At 41.4% G+C, this 21,756-nt stretch overlaps 1 protein-coding gene across 1 annotated transcript in view; it reads right to left on the bottom strand.

Annotated features, from left to right (window-relative positions):
• Nucleotides 1-21,756, bottom strand: part of TMC3 (transmembrane channel like 3) — a 1,325,854-nt gene that overhangs the window by 238,136 nt on the left and 1,065,962 nt on the right. Inside the window, exon 19 of the mRNA XM_044067925.1 lies at nt 5,577-5,655. Within this exon, the coding sequence (XP_043923860.1) occupies nt 5,577-5,655 (79 nt within the window). The remainder of the gene's footprint in view (nt 1-5,576; nt 5,656-21,756) is intronic.

The following is a 21,756-nucleotide window of genomic DNA, read 5'->3' as shown; positions in this document are numbered from 1 at the left end:
AATGGGACCATAATCTCACCAGATATGTAACAATGGGACCATAATCTCACCAGATATGTAACAATGGGACCATAATCTCACCAGATATGTAACAACGGGACCATAATCTCACCAGATATGTAACAACGGGACCATAATCTCACCAGATATGTAACAATGGGACCATAATCTCACCAGATATGTAACAATGGGACCATAATCTCACCAGATATGTAACAATGGGACCATAATCTCACCAGATATGTAACAATGGGACCATAATCACACCAGATATGTAACAATGGGACCATAATATCACCAGATATGTAACAATGGGACCATAATATCACCAGATATGTAACAATGGGACCATAATCTCACTAGATATGTAACAATGGGACCATAATCTCACCAGATATGTAACAATGGGACCATAATCTCACTAGATATGTAACAATGGGACCATAATCTCACCAGATATGTAACAATGGGACCATAATCTCACCAGATATGTAACAATGGGACCATAATCTCACCAGATATGTAACAATGGGACCATAATCTCACCAGATATGTAACAATGGGACCATAATCTCACCAGATATGTAACAATGGGACCATAATCTCACCAGATACGTATACCAAACTCCTGGGTGTTATAATAGGCAACAACCTCAAATATGATACGCATGTAAACCAAGCTATTAAAACCGTTAATAGAAAACATGGCTCCCTATACAAAAACAAACCTTTTCTCACCCCTCTAGCTAGGACTGCCATTGCCCATACCCATCTGCTTTCAACTCTACTCTGTGCCTTACCAATACTCACTAACTTGAACAAAACTGATCTCAGCAAACTCTCTAGCTGTTACAATCAAATTGCCAGGTTTGCCACAGGAATTTCCTACAGGACACACCATTGTCAAAACCTAAACCTCTTAGGGTGGCTAGAACTCCCCAGGCTAATTCAATATAATCAACTTACTGTATTATTCAAGGTTATTAACCATCCAGAAAAAATGCCCTCCCTTAAAAACATTATCCCTCCCTACAAAAACACTAGGTCACTTTGTTCCACTACAAAACTTTTGGTTGAATCTGTTAAAGCTAACACCCTATCTGGAGAATCTTTGTTTGCAAATTCAGTAGGCAAAACCTGGAATTCACTCCCATCTCACTTTACTCTGAACCCCTCCCTTAATCAGTTAAAAAAAAATCTAACCCAGTATTTTAAAGCTCACTGGTTATGTCCTTGCTCTAACCCTGACTAAAGCCTCATCTACTTCCATATCCCTGCATTTTTTTATTCACAGCGACTAATCTCTTACATTCAAAGGTTTGAAAAGAAAAACTGTAACATCTTTGCAGATACTCTGTATATATCTGCACCTATAGGTTTGATAAGAGAAATTGTAACATATATGTATATATTTCTGAATATAACCTGTATTCTTCATAGGCTTGAAATGTGAGACTGTAACTTGTATGTTATTACAATATGTTTGTGCATATACTGTAACTTGCTTTGTCTTTATCTGTTTGTAAGTTTGGAGCATTTTATCCTGGGCCTCCGCTGAAAATGGACATGTATCCAGTTGGACTATCCCAGTCAACAAATGTAAAATAAAATAAATAATAATAAATAAAGATTTGTAGTTTCTTTTGGTAGCAGCAATGATGTTAACTGTGTACTCTACTTTACAAACAGTGCAATGGTGCAACGGTTAATGTTGCTTCACAGAAACATGTTTTCCGGTTTGATTCTCAGCTGGAGTGCTTTCTGTGTGGAGTCTGCATGTCCTCCCTGAGTTTGTGTGGATTTCCTCTGAGTGCTTCGGTTTACTCCCACGTTACAAAGACCTGCATCTGGAGCATTTCTCTCCTGGCCTCCTCTGAAAATTGGCTTTTTCCAAGTCGGACTTTGCAGCTAAATAAATAATAATGCTCTTTAGTTCCTTGTTGGCAGGATTCAGTGTGGTCTTGTTGCAGTAATGGGGATTTCTTGTGACTTTTCACGAGTTTCCTTATTCTGTTACACATTTTTTTAATATATAGGGTTTGCAACAGAGACATCTATTCCTGAATTTACCATTATAGTTAGGGCAGATAGGTACAGACTTTTCTATGCAGCCGTACTGCTCAAATGTACATCATTACGATAAACGGTCCTTATTTTCAGTCTTAAAATGTCCGTGTCCCTCACTGTTTACACATTCAGTGCTAAGATTTTTTTAACTGATATTCATACTGAATCACATGAATTCATCAACAAAACTGTTTTAAGTATAAAGTAACACATTCTAACCATCCTGTGAGCTTCCTATTAGAAGTTGTTAGTAATCCATTAGCAAGTGTTCCACATTTTGTCCATTTGTTCCACATTCTGGAGTTGGAAGGCTGAGAGCTATGCGCTCAGTTGTTTAGTTAGTGGTAAAAACTGGATGTGAATACAGCAGCCCTTTAAGCTGGGTCTGTTTGCAGAGGATTGTTGAGAATTTTTATTTGCTACAAGTGAGTAAGAAGCAGCTGTAGTGTTGATTTGCAGTCATTTTATATAACATTCATATGGGAAATTATCAAGTCTGAATCCATAACATTTATAGATAGTTGGTAGGCTTGAGGCTCAGGAGACATTCATGGACCTAGCCTAACTTCCCCAGAGCACTGTCATGTTAAGTAACATGCTAGGAGTCATCCAGTAGACAAAAAGAAGCTGAAGAAATCAAACCCTGGACAGGATGGAACAGGTTATAGCTTTTATGCTGTATGCTGTCAGAGTCTTAAGTAGATTATTGTATTATTAAGGATCCTACTGTTAGGATGAGGAGCATTAGCTAAACAAATACATGTTTATCTGTATTCCTTTATTAAGTTTATTACTTTTCCTTTTTTATCTTAACGATACGTGTGCTTCATTTCTGTAACTGTGATAATGACAGAAAACTCAAAGGTCAGAATCTTTAGAAGGCCACAGTAAGGTATTGTATTGCTTCTGAAAAAAAAACTACAGCACCAAGTTTGGTTCTCAACTGGGGTGCCTTCTGAGTGAGGTTTGCATGTCCTTTCTGTGTCCACACTGGTTTTCTTTGGGTTTTCAGATGTCCTCCCATGTTCCAAAGACCTGCAGTAGAAAGATTGGCCATCAGTGACCTAGCTACCTCTGTACAAGATGGTGGTCAGGCCCATAGTGAACACAATATGATGCCCATAGTGAGCACAATATGACCTTCTGCACTTAATTAACTGAACATCTTGTGCAATCAGAGTTTAACCCTACCTAATCAAAACAATAAAGGTTGAAGTCATAAAAACTATTAAAGCTATCTCACTATACTCACTATCTGACATGCTATTAAGAGCGATCTTTTATTAGACACAGTACTTGTGAATCACTGTGTCTAACTCAGCAAATACACAAGGCTAACATACAACTAGATGTACAATAGTGAAAATACACAATAATAGCAACACAAAGGGTAGGTTGTAAGACAGAACCTACTAAGGCTCCAGAGCAAATGATCCATGTCTTCATGCTGAAACATTACTGAACAAATACAACAAAATATGGGTTGGCTAAAGGGAAGATACAAAATGAGCATTATAGTTCTCAGGTTTCCTGATAAACTGTTATCTGTGCAATATGATAGTTTGTTTTTTAAATGAAAGACAAAAAATAAATTAATATGTTTTCATTGGCAGCAGTCTCTGTAAGGTATTCTATTACTTTCTATAGAGACATGAAGTATGTGGTTTTTAAACAATGCTTTTTCTGTGTGTCTTTCTATTCTGGGCACTCTAAGAGTCTCTTACTAACATTTTAATGTTTTACAACAAAATGGCTATCCCATGAGCTGCCATACTAACACTGTTGTGTTTTACTGCTTTTATCATGAGTTGCCCAGAATCCATTTCAGATCCTTTCATATGAATCATATTAGATTTAAGTAATTTTTCAAACTTCTATGTGAATAGAATGGTATTAGTATGCATTGCAATCATATTACAAAGCTTCTAGAGGCTTACTGCTTTTAACTTGTGCCTGAATTACCCTGATTTGTACTGTACTGTTTTAACCTATTCACTGTAGTTCTAAATCCTAAACAAAATAGAATAGCCAAATTGCAAGTGTTTTCCTAAGACTGTCAACTTGTAGTCCTTCAGGTACTGGCAGTTCCTACCCTATTAAATGTGAGGATTTTCTAAGGCTGTCAATTTATAGTCCTTTAAGTATTGACAGACTCTCATTTACATATTTCCAAGGTGTTAAAGCTATCAGTGTAAAACAGAATCTGTAACTGGCAACTATCACTGTAAGGGACTTGAACAAAAATACAAATGTCTGCTGTTACCTAGAATTTGCAGTGAGTGTGTTATTTTATCTTGCATGCCATATAAATGTAGTGTATTTACATAAATGTATTTTACTTTTATAACTCATGTCATACTGCCTTTACCCTTTCAGTGCAGCATGGTACTTTTATTTTATTTATTTATTTATTTAACATTTGTTAACTGGGAAAGTCCAACTTAGAACAAAGCCAAATTTCAGTGGAGGCCTGAGGAGAAACGCTCCAGATGCATGTCTCTGTAATGCTTCAAAATTGGTGCAACCTTCTGTTTTTGAATTTGTTTTTATGATAATTTTCTTTTTTTTATTTAATCAGTTACTAGGCTTATAGTCAATGGAACTGTTTTGGAGCCTAGCTCCAGATTTCACTTGCTCCTGAGCACTGTCAAGGTCATGCAGTAGGCAAATGAGTGATGCTGAAATCAAACCCTCTAATACAGGAGCAACAGCTTATGACCTTAACTCCATGCACCAACTGCAGACAGTCAAATATGCATTATGGTTTTATACTTTGTTGTATTGCTACATCCTTGACTTACTACATTATAGCACACTAACACTTCATTACTATCATAATTCTTGAGAATTTCTAATTAGTGGTTATTCTATCTCTACTATGCATAAGAATAAAACATTACTGCAGAAAATATCACCTTCAACAAGTACATCACTATCCCAAAAGATCTGGTCAGCTATGTGTAGCAGTACTGGCTTACTTCTTCTCTGTAGCAAAGGTAGTACAAGAAAGTTCCACAACATTATGCAAGTGTTTACGTGTTTTTCTTTTTACTAAGTCTTAACATCAGCAAGACAGAATACTTCCTATGTAAGGTGGGCAGAATCTGATAGGAAAAACTATTGTATTTATTCCTGTATGTCTTGCAGTTGGACTCACATTCTTCTGCCAAAGCATATCAAAGTTCAGGTTTAAAAAAGGTGCACAAGATTTCTCTGCAATTATGAGACAAGATTAAAGTTTTATAAAGTAGAGGCTGCATTCTGATAACTGAACTAGATGGAACTTTACTGGAGACAGATAAGAAACCTCAGTGTGTTGAGTTAAACTGTAAGTGAGGGTGTTTTTTTCCCTTTAAGAGTCAAACAGAAATTTGCAGACATTCATTGCTGTAAGAAATAAGGATGTATTTTCAAAAAAACAGCAATGCAGTTGGAAAAAAACTATGTGTACCTGGCATGTAGTGCTAAAATGTACATACATTTTTATTTTAACATTTTGAATCACTTACTGTTTGCAGTTTCATCCTCAGCTGTGTGTTGGTTATCTTCAATGAACGTGCAATTGACTGAAGATAATAGATCAGCATACTGAAAAAAGTAAAACAAACCCTAAAGTGAGCTCAAGGATTCGGAAAATAACCAGATTTCTATTCATCATAGTCACATGTTTCTACATAGTATTTATTTTTGAGTGCACATACTATATTAACATTCACTTAGTATGAACTCATAAAAAACAATATAATGTGTGGTAACACAACATTTAAACATCAAGAAAAGTTTTATATATAGCTTTGAGTATTACGTAACATTATACCATGACCCCCCATTAATATTCCAAAACGTGAATGCTGATTGGTCAGCGTGCACATTGTAAATCGACTTATACTAATGGAAAAAGGTCCGGTCGCCCGGACTTTTTCCATTAGTATAAGTCTTTTTTAAAACGCTGTCTCGCTATGTTAAAGGAGTTTAACATAGCGAGGCAGGTTTAAAAAAAGCAACAGAGATTGTGCTTTCTCCGTTGCTTTTTTCAAAACTGTCTCGCTATGTTAAATGGGTTTAACATAGTGAGACAGCTTTAAAATAAGCAACGGAGATTCCCCGTTGCTTTTTTTAAAGCTGTCTCGCTATGTTAAACCCATTTAACATGGCGAAACAGTAAAAAGCAACGGAGATCTTGCTTTCTCCGTTGCTTTTGCCTACAGCTCTGATGTACTGCATAGGCATACGCATTCACAGTTCATCAGAACTGCCGCAGAATACCAGACAGCTGGGGAAGGGCAGCAAGGAGGCATTATACAATGCCATTATTAAAGAAAAGTAATTATTTTTTTTCTTAAATAATGTCATTGTATAATAGCAATAACCCACTTCTGGGTGTGGGTAATGCTGGATTTACCCATGGTTGGCTTTGTTTGGCCACTCGGGCTTCGCCCTCATGACCAAACCACGCCAACCATGGGTAAATCCAGCATTACCCACACTCAGGCGTGGGTTATTGCTATATTGATCCATTAAATTTCAAAATTACCTATCATGGCAGTAAAGATTCATTTATGTGAAAACTAAAAATTAATAGGAATCAGGATGTTGAGCTAAATTTGTGGGAAAATCATATACTTCTCATTTATATTTATTGGTCACCAGTTTGAAGGCAGAATTTTTTATATTTTTATTTTATACATTTGTTAACCAGGTGATCCCACTTGACACAGGTGTCCTTTTTTGGGGCCAGTGTGGGAGCACTGTCTGGTTATGTGACATGGTCAGAATCACACAGTAGGCAAAGGGCGATGGAAGGAATTAAACCCCATACCCTCTGGTCAAGAACACTACAGTATTTCTTTCTTTCTTTTTTATTTGTCACAGTAAGTCACCAATTAAAAGTTACCTCTGTCAGGCCCAGCTAGATTGCAATGAGACGAGAAATAGGTTTACACAAGTAGATTCACATAGATTGTAATGTAGGCCTCAAAAGAAATACGAATACAGTGGAATTGTACATTGTAATGAAATAAGTATGTTGGTCAAGACGGGTTTTAATGATATGGTTAAACAAACAGTTACTGCTACTAAATAAAGTAAAAAAATAACAAAGTGATGCTTTAAAGTACAACCTGATGTAAAACTGTGGCACTGGCTACATTTAGAAAGGGTTCATAGGTTCATAGGTTCATACTAGGCTATCTGCCCTAGGGCATTTATAAGCCTAGCCAGAATGTGTTTGGCTTTCGCTACCCATTTTAAATTTATTTTGCTATGCCCTTTTTCGAGGTTAGTATACTGTGCCTCTGTCTAACAGTAACACAGAAGTGATACCCGGGGTAAAACTACGATCTCCCATCCACTCATCAAGATTCCATTTGAAGAGAGTCAATAAGGGACTCTGCCTAATCTGGACTGGGATTTTATTCCAGAGTGAAGGGAGCCTCTGGGTTATGAATCTGTCCCTCCAGCATGCCCTATTTATTTCAGTGCTGAGGTTCAAGTCTCTCGAGCACGTAGCTCGATGGGATTTGGATTTTCTGAGGTGCAGCATGTCCATTAATTCCGGGTTGGACATGGCTTTATACATCAGGCACAGATTGCCTCTGAACAGGCGGTATGCCACTGAGTAGAGCTGGAGTTTCTTTAACCTGGCAGCATATGGCATCTGTTTGAGCCCTTTGATCCTCTTGGTGAGGTACTTTTGGGGTCTTTCCAGTTGCTGCAGGTGTCTGGTAAGGTACATCCCAAAAGGGGCATTGTACTCAATTATGGGCCTGATGAGGGATGAGTAAAGAGGCACGATGACCTCCTCTGATCTAGATGTGAATCCCTTCATGATTAGGTGGGCTATATAAAATGTTTTTCTAACCACTTTGGCCACGTGGTTGTCAAATGAGAGATTGCTATCAACTTGGGTCCCCAGGTCCCTAATTACTTCTTCTGTACTTAATGGATTACCACCTATGTGATAATTTGTGGGCACTTTGTTTTTGCCAAAGGGATGACTATACACTTTTGGCATTTAGCTTGAGGCCATGGCTCTGGCACCAGTTGTCTGTTTCTATGAGGCCCTTTTGGAGGATGCTTGTGTCAGCTGGAGAGTCGATTATGGCGCCCAGTTTGCAGTCATCTGCGAACTTGGTCAGCCACAGTCCTTCCGTGTTGGCCTGTACCTCCGAGAAATATATACCGAACAAGAGAGGTCCCAGGACTGAGCCTTGTGGGGCACCACTTGTAACTGGTTTGGAGTCTGACATGGCTCCAGCAATTCTAACCATGTGGGTTCTGTCCTTGAGCCAGTTTGCAATCCATCTAGTGACATGGGGGTTTATATTTAAGCTGGTGAGCTTATCTATAATGCCCGAGTGGGGTATTGTATCGAAGGGTTTTGCGAGGTCCAGGTAGGCTGTGTGGACCACCTTCCCCTCGTCAATGGCCTTGGTGACTGTTTCAAAGAAATTAACCAGGTTTAAGAGGCAGGATCTGCCCTTAACAAAGCCAAACTGGGTAGTATCCAGTGTTTGTAGGTCCCCAATATCTTTATTTATGAGGTCCATGATGATCCTTTCCATAGCTTTGCAGACCAAGCTAGTCAGGCTTATGGGGTGATAGTTTCCAGGATCCGTTGAGGCACCACCTTTATGGAGAGGGACCACTGTTGCTGTATGCCACTCTTTGGGCACATATCCTGTAGTAAGGCTGAGATTGAACAGTAGTTTTATGTTTGGATTTAGCTCTTCTTGGAGTTTATGTAGGACGCAGCCCGGGACACCATCTGGTCCCAATGATGCTGTGTTTTTCGCTTTGGAGAGGGCGGCTCTTACCTGAGCATCTGAGATGTCAGGGGGGCAGCACTCTGCTGGGATAGATATTTGCCCTTTTGGTGGGAGAAGTTTGCGCTGAACCTGTCAGCTAGGATGTTGGCAATGTCTGTGGGTTCAGTATATTTTTTGTCATTTTGGACTAATTCTGAGCATATCTGGGAATTACCACCCAGGTTCCTAACATAACTAAAGAAAGCCTTGTGATTATCCTTAGTGTCCTGTGCAATTTTTCTCTCGAAGCTGGCCTTAGACAATTTTATGTGTGCCCGTAGTTTTTTGCTAATACTGATCAGTGATGCCTACCCTTTTTGGGATTTTGCTCTATCATTTAGTAGCTTCCTCCTTCTATTGTATAGTTTGTTTATGGCTGGGGTCCACCAGACAGGACGTCTGCCTTTGGAGGATTGGGTCTTGGTTTTATTTGGGATCGCATGATCCATGCATTCCTGAAGGTGTTCATAGAATGCGTTTATAAAGGATTCTGCGGTCTGGGCCATATTTTCCACAGGCCCGGGGGCTTTGAAGGATTCCACCTCAGTTTTGAGGAGTGTGAAATTTGCTTTAGAGAAGTTTTTCACTGTGGTTTTCTGGGCAGGGGGTGGGGTCGGGATGTGAATATCCAGTGAGATTAGTTTATGGTCTGATCTTACCAGTGAGGGATACACTTCTGGTCTGGAGCATAGAGTCCCCATGTTGGTGATGATCAGGTCCAGTATGTTTTCCCCTCTTGTGGGAGTGGTAACAAGTTGTTCCATAGCATTTGAGTTTATAAATTCTAGGAACCTTTGGGCTAGGGTGTTGGAGCTAGAGTAATGCTCCCAGTCTATGTTTGGGTAGTTGAAGTTGCCCAATATAATGGTGTTTGGAGAGACCTTCATATTTTCCAGTGTTCTCAGGAAGGGCGAGTGTGGTTCCTGGGTTTGGGAGGGTGGTCTGTAGCAGGCTATGAACTGGAAGGCAGTTTTACCCACTGTTAGTTGCACATGGATAGTCTCTGATGCTTCGTGCTTTGCCACCAACCTGGAGGTGTGGGTATCTTTGATGAATATCGATACTCCCCCTCCTTTTGTGGTTTAGTCCAAGTTTTGTGGCCGAAAAGCATGGTATGAGGTATAACCTGGTAGTGCTGGGGTGCTCTTGGGAGCCCTGAACCAGGTTTCTGTTACTGCACAGATATCGATGTTCTCCATGCTAAGGAGAGTTTCGAGTGCATGCATCTTGAGGTTTAGACTTCTGGCATTGAGTAGCATTACTCTTAGTTTCTTATCCCTTGTGATACCTATGGAGGTGGGTTTGTCTTTTGAGCCTTGCCTAAAAAGGCACTATGGGGGTAGCAAGAGCCTTTGCCAATATCCGAAAGCCCAGGGGTGACAGGTGCAAGCCGTCCCTAGCGAAGCATCGTGGCTTGTCGAGCATATCATCCCAAGCTGACAGGCATTGGATCTCCTTTGAATGACACCAGTACTTAAGCCAATTGTTGAAATCGATCATCTTGTCTTCATATTGTGGCATCATTCTTGGTGAGGGTAAGATGCTACTCAAGGTCAGGGTCATACCGGCCTGGGCTACATGCTCAGAGAGCTCCTTTATGTCTCTTTTCATGTAGTCCAGGGAGGTACGTCTCAGGTCATTCACACTAGCATGGACAATGACTGAGTCATATTTGTACTTGCCTTGGAGTGACTTGAGTGCTTGTGTTATGTGGCGGATCCTAGAGCCCGACAGGCTGCTGACCGTGACCCTCTCCTTGTTCAGTCTGGTGAGCGGGACGTCAGTGTGCCTGACGATAGAGTCACCTATTACAAGTGTATCAGGTGTATTGTTTAGTCTTAAGGGCTGTGACTGTTTGGCACACTGGCTTTGTGAGATATGTGTTGCACGTGTTTTGTTTTGGGGTAGCAGCTGTTTGGGTGTCTGCTTTGGAGGTCTCCGAGTATGTTTTTGTGTGATTATGTGTTTGGTTTGCTGTCGTGGTAGGTCTATGTGAGACTGGAATTGTAGTGAGTGTGGTTTCCTTCTCCTCCTGACTGGTTATGCCAGTACTGAGTTGAGACAGCTTAGCCTCCAGTTTGGCTATATGGTTGCATCTCTCACGTGTGTTGGAATTTGTTGGGAGGAGGAGAGGGTTGTCTGTGTACATGAGGCAGTTGTAACATTGCCTCAAGATTCCCAGATTCACCAGCTGGACCGGATAGGAGATTGACAACTGACCTTTGGACATGCTAGAATAATATTGGGAATTCCTTAATAATTGAAAACCAGGGCCAGTGGGGAGTGAGGGTGTAATGCTTTTAATTTTTAGTGCTGACTTATATAATTGCTTTAGTGAGCAAGTGCCAGGTAACTTAAGTGCAATGTGTTACAGGTAACTTAAATGCAAAAATGACAAACAGTAACTTTCTTTCAAGTGAAACAAGGAAATAAGTACAGTAAGCAATGCAGATATCACTAGTGATCCACAGAAGCGCTGAAAAGCCACGTATTAGGTGGAATTAGCATTCCAGGGAAATAACAAGCAAACAACAAGCATATAAACAAAGCTAGATTCAGCAGGCCTGGATCTAGTCTATGCTACAGCAAACAAGGTGTACCAATTTCAGTAAGATACAGTTCAAATATTCAGGCACTATAAACCTTTAACCAGAAATTCCCAGCTCAGAAGGACAGAGTCCAGCCTCTTCTCCCACAAGAGTGCAAACCACAAACCTTCTTAATGTAAAATAACTGGCCTGAAGCCCAAGTGCTTAAACCAGAGCTAATGCACTTTAAGAATAACAGACACTGGGCTCTCAATCAGCAGTTCCCAACTTAGAAGGATGAAAGCTACCTGTCCTGCCACCACAGTGCATGCCACAAACCTTCCTAATGTAAAACAACTGGTCTGAAGCCCAAGTGCTTAATCCAAAAGACTTAGAATGATAGCTACACTTTAATCAAGTTACTACCAAGCAGTAATAAATACAATTGAATACTTTAGAGAATGCCTGGATTAGTGCTCAAGTTACACAAACAAAGCTAGATCCAGCAGGCCCGAATCCAGTCTATGCCACAGCAAACAAGGCGCACCAACTTCAGTAAGAAGCAGTTCAGATATGCATGCACTATAAGCCTTCAACCAGAAATTCCCAGCTCAGAAGGGCAGAGTCCAGCCTCTCCTCCCACAAGAGTGCAGACCACAAACCCTCTTAATGTAAAATAACTGGCCTGAAAGCCCAAGTGCTTAAACCAGAATTAATACACTTTTAGAATAACAGACACTGAGCCCTCAATCAGCAGTTCCCAACCTAGAAGGATGTAAGCTACCTGTTCTGCCACTACAGTGCAGACTACAAACCCTCTCAATGCAAAACAACTGGTCCGAAGCCCAAGTGTTTAAACCAAAAGGCTTAGAATGAGTTACACCAAGCAGTAATAAATACAATTGAGTAATTTTAAGATGATGCAAAAGTAAAAAAAAGTAGGTAGAAACACAAGTACAGTAAAAGCAGATGAATTTTTTTTTTCTGAACAAGTGCTGAGATCAAAGAAACAGATTTGAGTGCTGAAACTAGAAAACTGGCTAGTTATAAGAAAAAAAAACTAAGCTAGAAGGCTTCCCTCCAACACAGAAGGGCTTGGGGCTCAGAAGCCTACAAATAGTCTATACCACTTAACAGGAAAGGCAGGAAACAAGCTTAAATTTTTTTTCTGTTTCCCAGATGCTCTCTTTGTACACAGTAGGAGTGCCTGAAATCAGAATATGATCTCACTGCACTCAGTTGAGTGAGCAAATGAGATGGGCCCAGAAGGAGTATCCAAACACAAATTTACAAGAGGGCAGGCAGTTGCAAGGCCACTAAGATTAACACCAAAACAAAAACAGGGAGAGTGGGTGGGACTAACTGAAGAGCAGAGTGAAAACTTCCAGTTCAGTTAATATTCCTTCCACACAGTTAAAATCAATTTAAATACTGTATTTTTTTGAAAAAAAAGAGCAGATAAAGGTACTTAAATTCTCTTATACGTCCAGTTGAATATAGCAAGTTCTTAGCCGGCCAAAGCTGAGGTTTTTAAGCAGAAAATATTTCACACTGTACCACTTAAATAGGCAAGGACAGGAAATCAAAGAATGTGACTACCCCCACACCTGTAATTACTAGCAAATAACAAAATTCAGCAAACACTGACTAACTTCCAGTATGGAACTGGAACTTCCCAGAACTTCCAGGTAAAGTTAGGTAACACAAACAAATGCAAACCTAGGGGCATGTAGTACTCAGCATGTGTAGAAATGTACTTATTTAATAATTAGTGGAGACTGGATGACAGGCTGAGACAAGCAGCCCAGCAGGATCTACTGAGCATGTGCAGTAAGAGGGACGCGCTCTGCGGCAGTTGGTTCATGGCAGACTTGGAAGAATAGACTTTAGATTAGCACTGTGCTGCATGACTAGCCATACAAAGGCCCTAGTGGTTGTTAGCTTAATATAAACTTGTGAACCTATGAACTGCTTGGTCTAAAAGTGCCATCAGATTTACATTAGAGAACCACTACAATTAAGACAGCCTTAATAACATTCATGGAGGCATCTTTTCCAGAAAAAGGCAACAGTGTCATGTGATAAGGAAATCACATAACAGTGTATTGGTATGTCTGTATAGCAAACTGGCATGGGTAGAGATAGGCAGTCTAGAAATCAATCAGCTGGGTATATCAGCATTTCAGATCAATAAACATGAGTGAAGGATGCCTAAGTAACTATAAGTGGCAACTTGACATGTTTCTATTAAACACGGTGAATATAAACACTCCATGAATGTTACTTTTTTGTCTTACTTTGCCACCATTACGTGTTCATCATTATCCTCCTCCCAGTCAATCAGTTCATTTGTTCTTCATCACCAAGGTTATGGTTGAATGGGAGGAATGGGATATCCCCCTCCCAGCCAATCTGTTCATTTGTTCTTCATCACCAAGGTTACAGTTGAATGGGAGGAATGGGAGGTGCTATCATTAAGGTAGCCATCAGGGACTGTCAATGATTTTTCTTTTTCTGCTCTATTGTAAATTCAGCTTGAGTGTGAGGAAGGGGGAGTGCAGTGGACTGATTGTAAAGGATTTCTCTCTCTCACTTCCACAAGACGCATTTGCTTCATGTAGCACCACCCCAACCCCAAAACACAGGAAGTTGTTTCCCAAGTTTTCAGTGTGCTCCTGGACACATGCAACCCTATCCCCCAAGACAGGCAAGCAGGTTACATCCTTTCACTGCTCATCCCACCCTCACCTGGTTCCCCCAGTGCTGGGGCCACAAACTGAACCCCAGTCATATGGGTCACATCAGGTCTCCATCCCTTTGTGATGTGCACCCAGACACTTCTTGAGTCCTACTTGTGGTATGTACTCCTTGCTAGGTCCTTAATGATTTACTGTCAGGGGTTCAACACTTTCACTCCACTGTAGTCCCGCTCAAACTTCCATCAGCAGCTGCCAGGATCCTTTGGACCATTTGTAGTATTACTACAGAACCCAGGTGTTATTCTCCACTGGTGTGCATTCTGCTTGTCTGGTTGATCACTGAAGCTGGTTTCCAATGTCAACTCTTTTGCTTCTTCTTCATGCTGTCGAATTTAAGGTGTAAAACAGGGTTTCATTCTTGAGTCTTTTGTTGTTCTCCATGTACAAGGTTCCACTGAGAAACACGCAGAGGGCAGGAGTGCAGTGTCACTACAAACAGTGAGAAATACATAGGGCAGGAGTGCAGTGTCAGTACAAACAGTGAGAAATACATAGGGCAGGAGTGCAGTGTCAGTACAAACAGTGAAAAATACATAGGGCAGGAGTGCAGTGTCAGTACAAACAGTGAGAAATACATAGGGCAGGAGTGCAGTGTCACTACAAACAGTGAGAAATACATAGGGCAGGAGTGCAGTGTCAGTACAAACAGTGAGAAATACATAGGGCAGGAGTGCAGTGTCACTACAAACAGTGAGAAATACATAGGACAGGAATGCAGTGTCAGTACAAACAGTGAGAAATACATAGGGCAGGAGTGCAGTGTCAGTACAAACAGTGAGAAATACATAGGGCAGGAGTGCAGTGTCACTACAAACAGTGAGAAATACATAGGACAGGAGTGCAGTGTCAGTACAAACAGTGAGAAATATATAGGGCAGGAGTGCAGTGTCAGTACAAACAGTGAGAAATACATAGGGCAGGAGTGCAGTGTCACTACAAACAGTGAGAAATACATAGGACAGGAGTGCAGTGTCAGTACAAACAGGTATATTGGCTCTTTCTTCAGGGATACGAATGCTTTTTTTTAACATTTGAAATGTATCCAATAACAGTGTGGTTTGTATCAATAACAGGATCATTTGCTTCCAAAACAGGATGATCTGCAGTAATCTGAAGCTCAACACCTCCAAGACAGTTGGCATGGCCATTAACGACACACTTCAGGGCTGCTTTACTCCGGTTGTGTATTGAAATATTGATACTTGAAAAGAAAAGTGCCAACAAGCTGAAAAAAAGACCAAAAACGCAGGAGAAGAGCAAATCTTGAAAGCCACTGTTCTCTTTTAAACTTCTTTTTGCAGGGGGAACTAGCCTCCTCTGTAGCCCCCATGTGTGGTGCAAGCCCTCCACTCCCCACAAACTTTTATATACCAACTCTTAAGATTGACATACCACAGAGAAAAGGGAATATTCCAAGAAATGGCATCTCAGACTAAATATATCTAAGTCCGATCTTCTTGCCATTCAGTCTCCATGTTTCAGGGCTATCTCTCTAGCAGGTCACAAAACTTAAAATGGTTACCATTCCAACATAGGTTCATAGGTTCATAGGTTGGTACTAGGCTATCAGCCCTAGGGCCTATACAAGCCTAGCCATAACAATTCCTTGGATATTTCTTCCCACAATATTTACTTCCCTGGACCCCTGTCTAGCAGGGTGACTGATGTGATTCCCGGGGTGAATTTCCTATCTCCCATCCAAAAGTCAAGGTTCCTTTTGAAGAGGGCCAATGAGGTGCTCTGCTTGACATGTATGGGCAGTCTATTCCAGAATATTGGGAGTCTCTGGGTCAGGAACCTATCCCTACAGCATGTTTTGTTCATTGTGATGACAAGGTTTAGATCCCTGGAGCATGTGGCTCTGAGGGATTGGGATTTCTTTAAGTGGAGCATGTCCAACAGCTCAGGGTTTGACATGGCCTTGTATGTTAAGCAGAGATCACCTCTGAGTAGACAATATGCCACAGAGTATAGCTGGAGTTTTTTTAGATGGTCAGCATAGGGCATCTGCTTTAGGCCTGTGATTCTTTTAGTGAGGTGTTTCTGCGGCCTTTCCAGTTGTTGCAGATGTCTTGTGAGGTACATACCAAACTGGGCATTGTACTCTATAATGGGTGTAATGAAGGATGAGTACAGTGGGACAATGACCTCCTTTTTTTCTGGATGAAAAGCCCTTAGTGATGAGGTATGCCACATAGAAGGATTTCCTGACTGTTGTGGTGATGTGTTTATCGAAGGTGAGACCGCTGTCCATCTGTGTCCCTAAGTCTCTCATCACACTTTCGGTGCTTAGTGTACTGCCACCTATGTGGTCATTCATGGGTACATGGTTTTTCCTAAAGGAGCTAACTATATATTTATTGGCATTAAGCTTGAGCCCATGGCTCTGGCACCAACCATCTAAAGTGAGAACATACTGGAATTCATGTCAAAGATGCATGACTTAAGGGCTGTTATTGATGACAGAGTGACACTTAAGATCCAACTGTGTCAGGTCTCATCACTTCTCTTAATTTTATCTCAGAAGCATCACAAAGTGACTGATATGCAGTGGTCTCCTCCCACTTAGATTGACATTCTGTGGTCACCTCCCACTTAGATTGACATTCTGCGGTCACCTCCCACTTAGATCACCCAATCTGGTGTCATCTATTGCTGGAAAAGTAATTTGCATTACTAATTGCACTTTTTCTCATTGCTTGTAAGCACTCTGTTATTTCTGTGCATTATTTAATACTTTTGTGTTTTATTTGGTAAACCAATTTAGAGTGCTATATTTTGACAATTTTATTTAAAACTGCATTGTTTTACATTCCTGCTTACTTCCCATGCCTACTGTTTTGATTATAGTAGAATTTGCTTATTTCCAACAAAAGAGGCAGTCATTATTTAAGTTGGTTACTTCTCGCAGTTTAAGTCCATTTTGTGATTTAAAAGTCCAGAAGGATTTGTGTTACCCTCTGTTAACAGTGGGTGTAGCCTGGTCAAAATTTGTGCTGTAAGTCAAGGAACCACAGATTGTGCTAGTTCTGATTATCCAAAGGTAATTTTACTTGTTTATTGGTTGATCTGAGCCCTTATAAAGTCATTCCCCTGGATTTACTATTCCTCTATCCAGGACTAGCTTAGTCCTGCATGGAGGTAGCCGTTTAGGAGCAGGACGGTAGTGCGCCATGCATAGTAATGAGGCACGCTGCCTGAGCTCCTAGGCTTACACGGAGCATGTAAGAGTGCACGGGGCATGTCTGAGAGCAGAGCTCTCAGAATATACATGCCCCCGTAATGAAGAACAGCAGAAAGGGGTATGAAATGAGCGAGATCGCTCATAGGTGACCGCATATCCCCACCAACAGTCCCCCTTGTGTACAACAACAACAATATACATAAATAAAATGAAGAAACTCTATATTTTTTAAGAAAAAAATCAGAATAAAACTAACCATAGGTGCGCAGGTGTGCCCATCGCTTAGCTACAGTTAATGCAGTTGAAATGGCTGAAGAGGATAACAAGGAAGATATATGCAAATGAAACAGCATTGCAATAGTATAGTGGGCAGAGCATTCGCCTTACAAGCAGGCATTCCCGGTTCGAGTCCCAATACAGCACATTTCATTTTCCATGGCAAAGGATGTTATGAGTAATTATGTGGCATAACCCACTAAATAACATATTTTCATGAACCGGAGTACTGCAGTAAATGCACATGTGAGGTAGCAGTGTCATAATGAATAAGGCACTAGTAAGTAGGTTTAAGCACAAATAAGCAGTAGTAAGCATATTTAAGCACTAGTAAGCGGGCTTAAGCCCATTTGCATGGCGGTAAGCAATGCCTACACTGGTTAAGCAATTCTAAAGCTAACTCTTTGTAAGCAGATGTAACGGCAGGTTAGCAGTGCTTACCATCACGCAAACCTGCTTACAACTGCACAAAAGTGCCTCAGTCACTCTGTAACCAACGGCCATTGTTCTGCCCATCAACAAAATAAACAACCATGTAGGATTCAAACCCAGGACCCTATACTCCATAGTCACAGTAGTTAACCACCAAGCCATCATAGAAGTACAAAAGAATGCGGCATCAGCAAACAAGTCCTCACCACAGTATAGCCAAACTGAACCTGTGAAAGGAATCGGTGTACAGACATATGTTCCATAACCCACTACATAACATAAATATGTGAACTGGAGTACAGCAGTAAGCCCAGAAGTGAGGTGTAATTGTAATAGAGTGTTGAAGTCCACAATAAAACACAAGGACCCCATAGACTGTACGTACACATTAATCGTGGATACCAGGCAGATATATAAGATGCAATGAATCAGAAATCAATGCCAATAAGGAAATATAATGCAAAGTCTAATACAAGCAATGCTAAGCATTGTACAGGTCAGCTTAGGAGGTGTAAGCAATGTGTAGTCCAGCTAACTCATTGTTCCCAGTGGTATACCCCTTTAAACAATGCCAACATTAGGTAAGCAGATTTGCCCAAAGCTTACCATTTTCAAAACCGGCCAATCACAGAAAAGTGTGGGAAAATGGCTCTACTTAAACCCAAGAGGTGGGAATACATCTCATAACTGGTTGTAGCTTCCCCTTGCAGGCACTATGGCAGTAAGGGGAGAAGGAGTGCAGTTTCAGGCACAGCACTGGTGCATCCAGGAGTCCAAGGTCATGGCAGGACTCCTAGTTAAAGATCATGCTCAGTGACTGCTGCAGGGCCAGTACCAGGGCTCCCAGTATAAGTCAGAGGCCTGGGACCATCTCGCCCGTGACCTGACCAGTATCACTGGCATACCCCGAACTGGTGAGCAGGTCAGGCACCACTATGCCGACCTGAAGCGGAGTAAGGGGGACCTCTTGGAGGAGTGGCTCCAAGAGGCTAGACCATCAGGGGATGTCCCAGCTGTGTGTAAGTATCACACCACTACCTGTTTAAGAGAGGGGGGGTCCCAGCCGTGTGTAAGTATCAGTCCACTACCTGTTTAAGAGAGGGGGGGGGGTCCAAGCTGTGTGTAAGTATCACTCCACTATGTGTGTAATAATTGCCAGCTCATGTACATCATGGATAGGTATGGCTAAATAGTCCTCTTATGTCTCCTGCAGCTGCAATGGAGCAGGCCGCGAACCAGGAGGCCCACATCAGTCACCTGGTAAGGTTGCAATGCAAGACATGTCAGTAATACTCATCCATTTACTGTTATAGGAAATAAAACTAAAAGTAGGAGTAAATTCACTGCCTGTATAAAACCTGTATTGTTCAAGGCAAGTACTGCATACACTAGAGAATATGGCAGGAAGAGTCTCATATTGTTTGCATATCAATAAAAGTGTAATAGCCTGCCAAAACAGGTCTAACTGCTGGACTGCATGTATATATTCTGGTATCATATGATAATGTAGAATTGCAATCATGTAATAGTACTGTTGTATTAAGCACTATTACCCACACCGTGCACAATAAATTGAATGTGGAGGAATGCCTGTATATGACAGGTGTAATCCCCAGAGGCCATTTAATACAACTGAGAGACACATAGATAGTAAACAGGGAAGATGCAGACAACAAAAACTGAATAGCACATGCACATGGGCTGTGAGCTGTTGTTTTTTTAGCACACACAGCCACGGTTCGAATCCTGCCAGTGGTAGTAGTCTGCATACAGAATCATTCTCCACAACTGTACAGATATGTCTAGAATGTCTATTAAAGTGGCCCATATCTGTTGCCTATCAACCTGTCCCACTAGGAAATCAGTGGGATGATCCCAGACGTATAGGCAGCAAACATGAAATACAACTGATTGACACACAGCTATGAGAATAAAACTGGCACACTAGCAACTCCTCAATACATTATGTGACTAAGAAGCCACATATTTCCCATTTGTACCCCAACTTGGCAAGCTGTGGTCAGAGTGTGTACAGTAACAGAGTGAGATGTATGTGTGCATAATAATGTGGAACCTGGTACTGTGTGTGTGAACACTCAGGTAGTGCTAATAAACATTCCTCCCACACGTCTGTCAGATACCAACACTGTGCCCAGAAATACAAGAATGATACCCAGTACTGGTACTGTGTGTGTGAACACTCAGGTAGTGCTAATAAACATTCCTCCCACACGTCTGTCATGTACCAACACTGTGCCCAGAAATACAAGAATGATACCCAGTACTGGTACTGTGTGTGTGAACACTCAGGTAGTGCTAATAAACATTCCTCCCACACGTCTGTCAGATACCAACACTGTGCCCAGAAATACAAGAATGATACCCAGTACTGGTACTGTGTGTGTGAACACTCAGGTAGTGCTAATAAACATTCCTCCCACACGTCTGTCATGTACCAACACTGTGCCCAGAAATACAAGAATGATACCCAGTACTGGTACTGTGTGTGTGAACACTCAGGTAGTGCTAATAAACATTCCTCCCACACGTCTGTCAGATACCAACACTGTGCCCAGAAATACAAGAATGATACCCAGTACTGGTACTGTGTGTGTGAACACTCAGGTAGTGCTAATAAACATTCCTCCCACACATCTGTCAGATACCAACACTGTGCCCAGAAATACAAGAATGACATGCAGCTGCTCTGAATAATGAGGTGTCACACATCACTGTCACCCACACTGTCCTACAACATATAACTGTCTAGGAAATCTAGAATGATGCCACAATACAGGGATAAGATGATCAGCTTTAATAATTGGCTTAAATTCTGGTGTCATTCAAAGGGGATCCAATGTCTGTCTGCCTGGGATGACATGCTGGACAAGCCACGCTGCTTTGCAAGGGACGGCTTGCACCTGTCACCCCTGGGCTTCCGGATATTGGCAAAGGCTCTTGCCACCCCCATAGTGCCTTTTTTAGGCAAGGCTCAAATTCTAAACCTACCACCCTAGAACACAAAAAAGGAAAAAAACTAAGGGTAATGCTGCTCAATGCCAGAAGTCTCAATCTCAAGATGCACGCACTCAAGGCCCTTCTCAGTATGGAGAACATTGATGTCTGTGCTGTGACAGAAACCTGGTTCAAGGCTCCTGAGAGCACCCCAGCACTATCAGGTTTCACCTCATATCATGCGTTCTGGCCCCAAAATCCGGACAACACCAAAAAAGGAGGGGGGGGTGTCCATATTCATAAAGGACACCCACACCTCAAGGTTGGTGGAAATGCACGATGCATCGGAGACCATCCAGGTGAAATTAACCACAGGCAAGACTGCTCTGCAATTTGTAGCATGTTACAGGCCACCCTCTCAAACCCAGGAACCTCACATGGCCTTCCTGAAAACACTGGAGGGGATAAATGTATCTCCAAACACCATCATATTAGGTGACTTCAACTACCCTAATATAGACTGGGAACACTACTCAAGCCCAAACTCTCTAGCCCAAAGGTTCCTGGAGTTCATAAACTCAAATGCTATGGAACAACTAGTCACCATTCCCACAAGAGGAGAAAACATACTTGATCTCATCATCACAAACATGGGATCACAATGTTCAACACCGGAAGTAAACCCCTCACTGGTGAGATCAGATCATAAACTAATCTCGCTGGAGGTCCTCATCCCGCCCCCACCTGAA

Source organism: Protopterus annectens, chromosome 3.part1, assembly GCF_019279795.1.
Source record: "Protopterus annectens isolate FY-2018-M chromosome 3.part1, PAN1.0, whole genome shotgun sequence".
NCBI classification, from domain to species: Eukaryota; Metazoa; Chordata; order Ceratodontiformes; family Protopteridae; genus Protopterus; species Protopterus annectens.
Note: the sequence above shows the minus strand (reverse complement) of the source record. Positions and strands in the feature narration are given on the sequence as shown.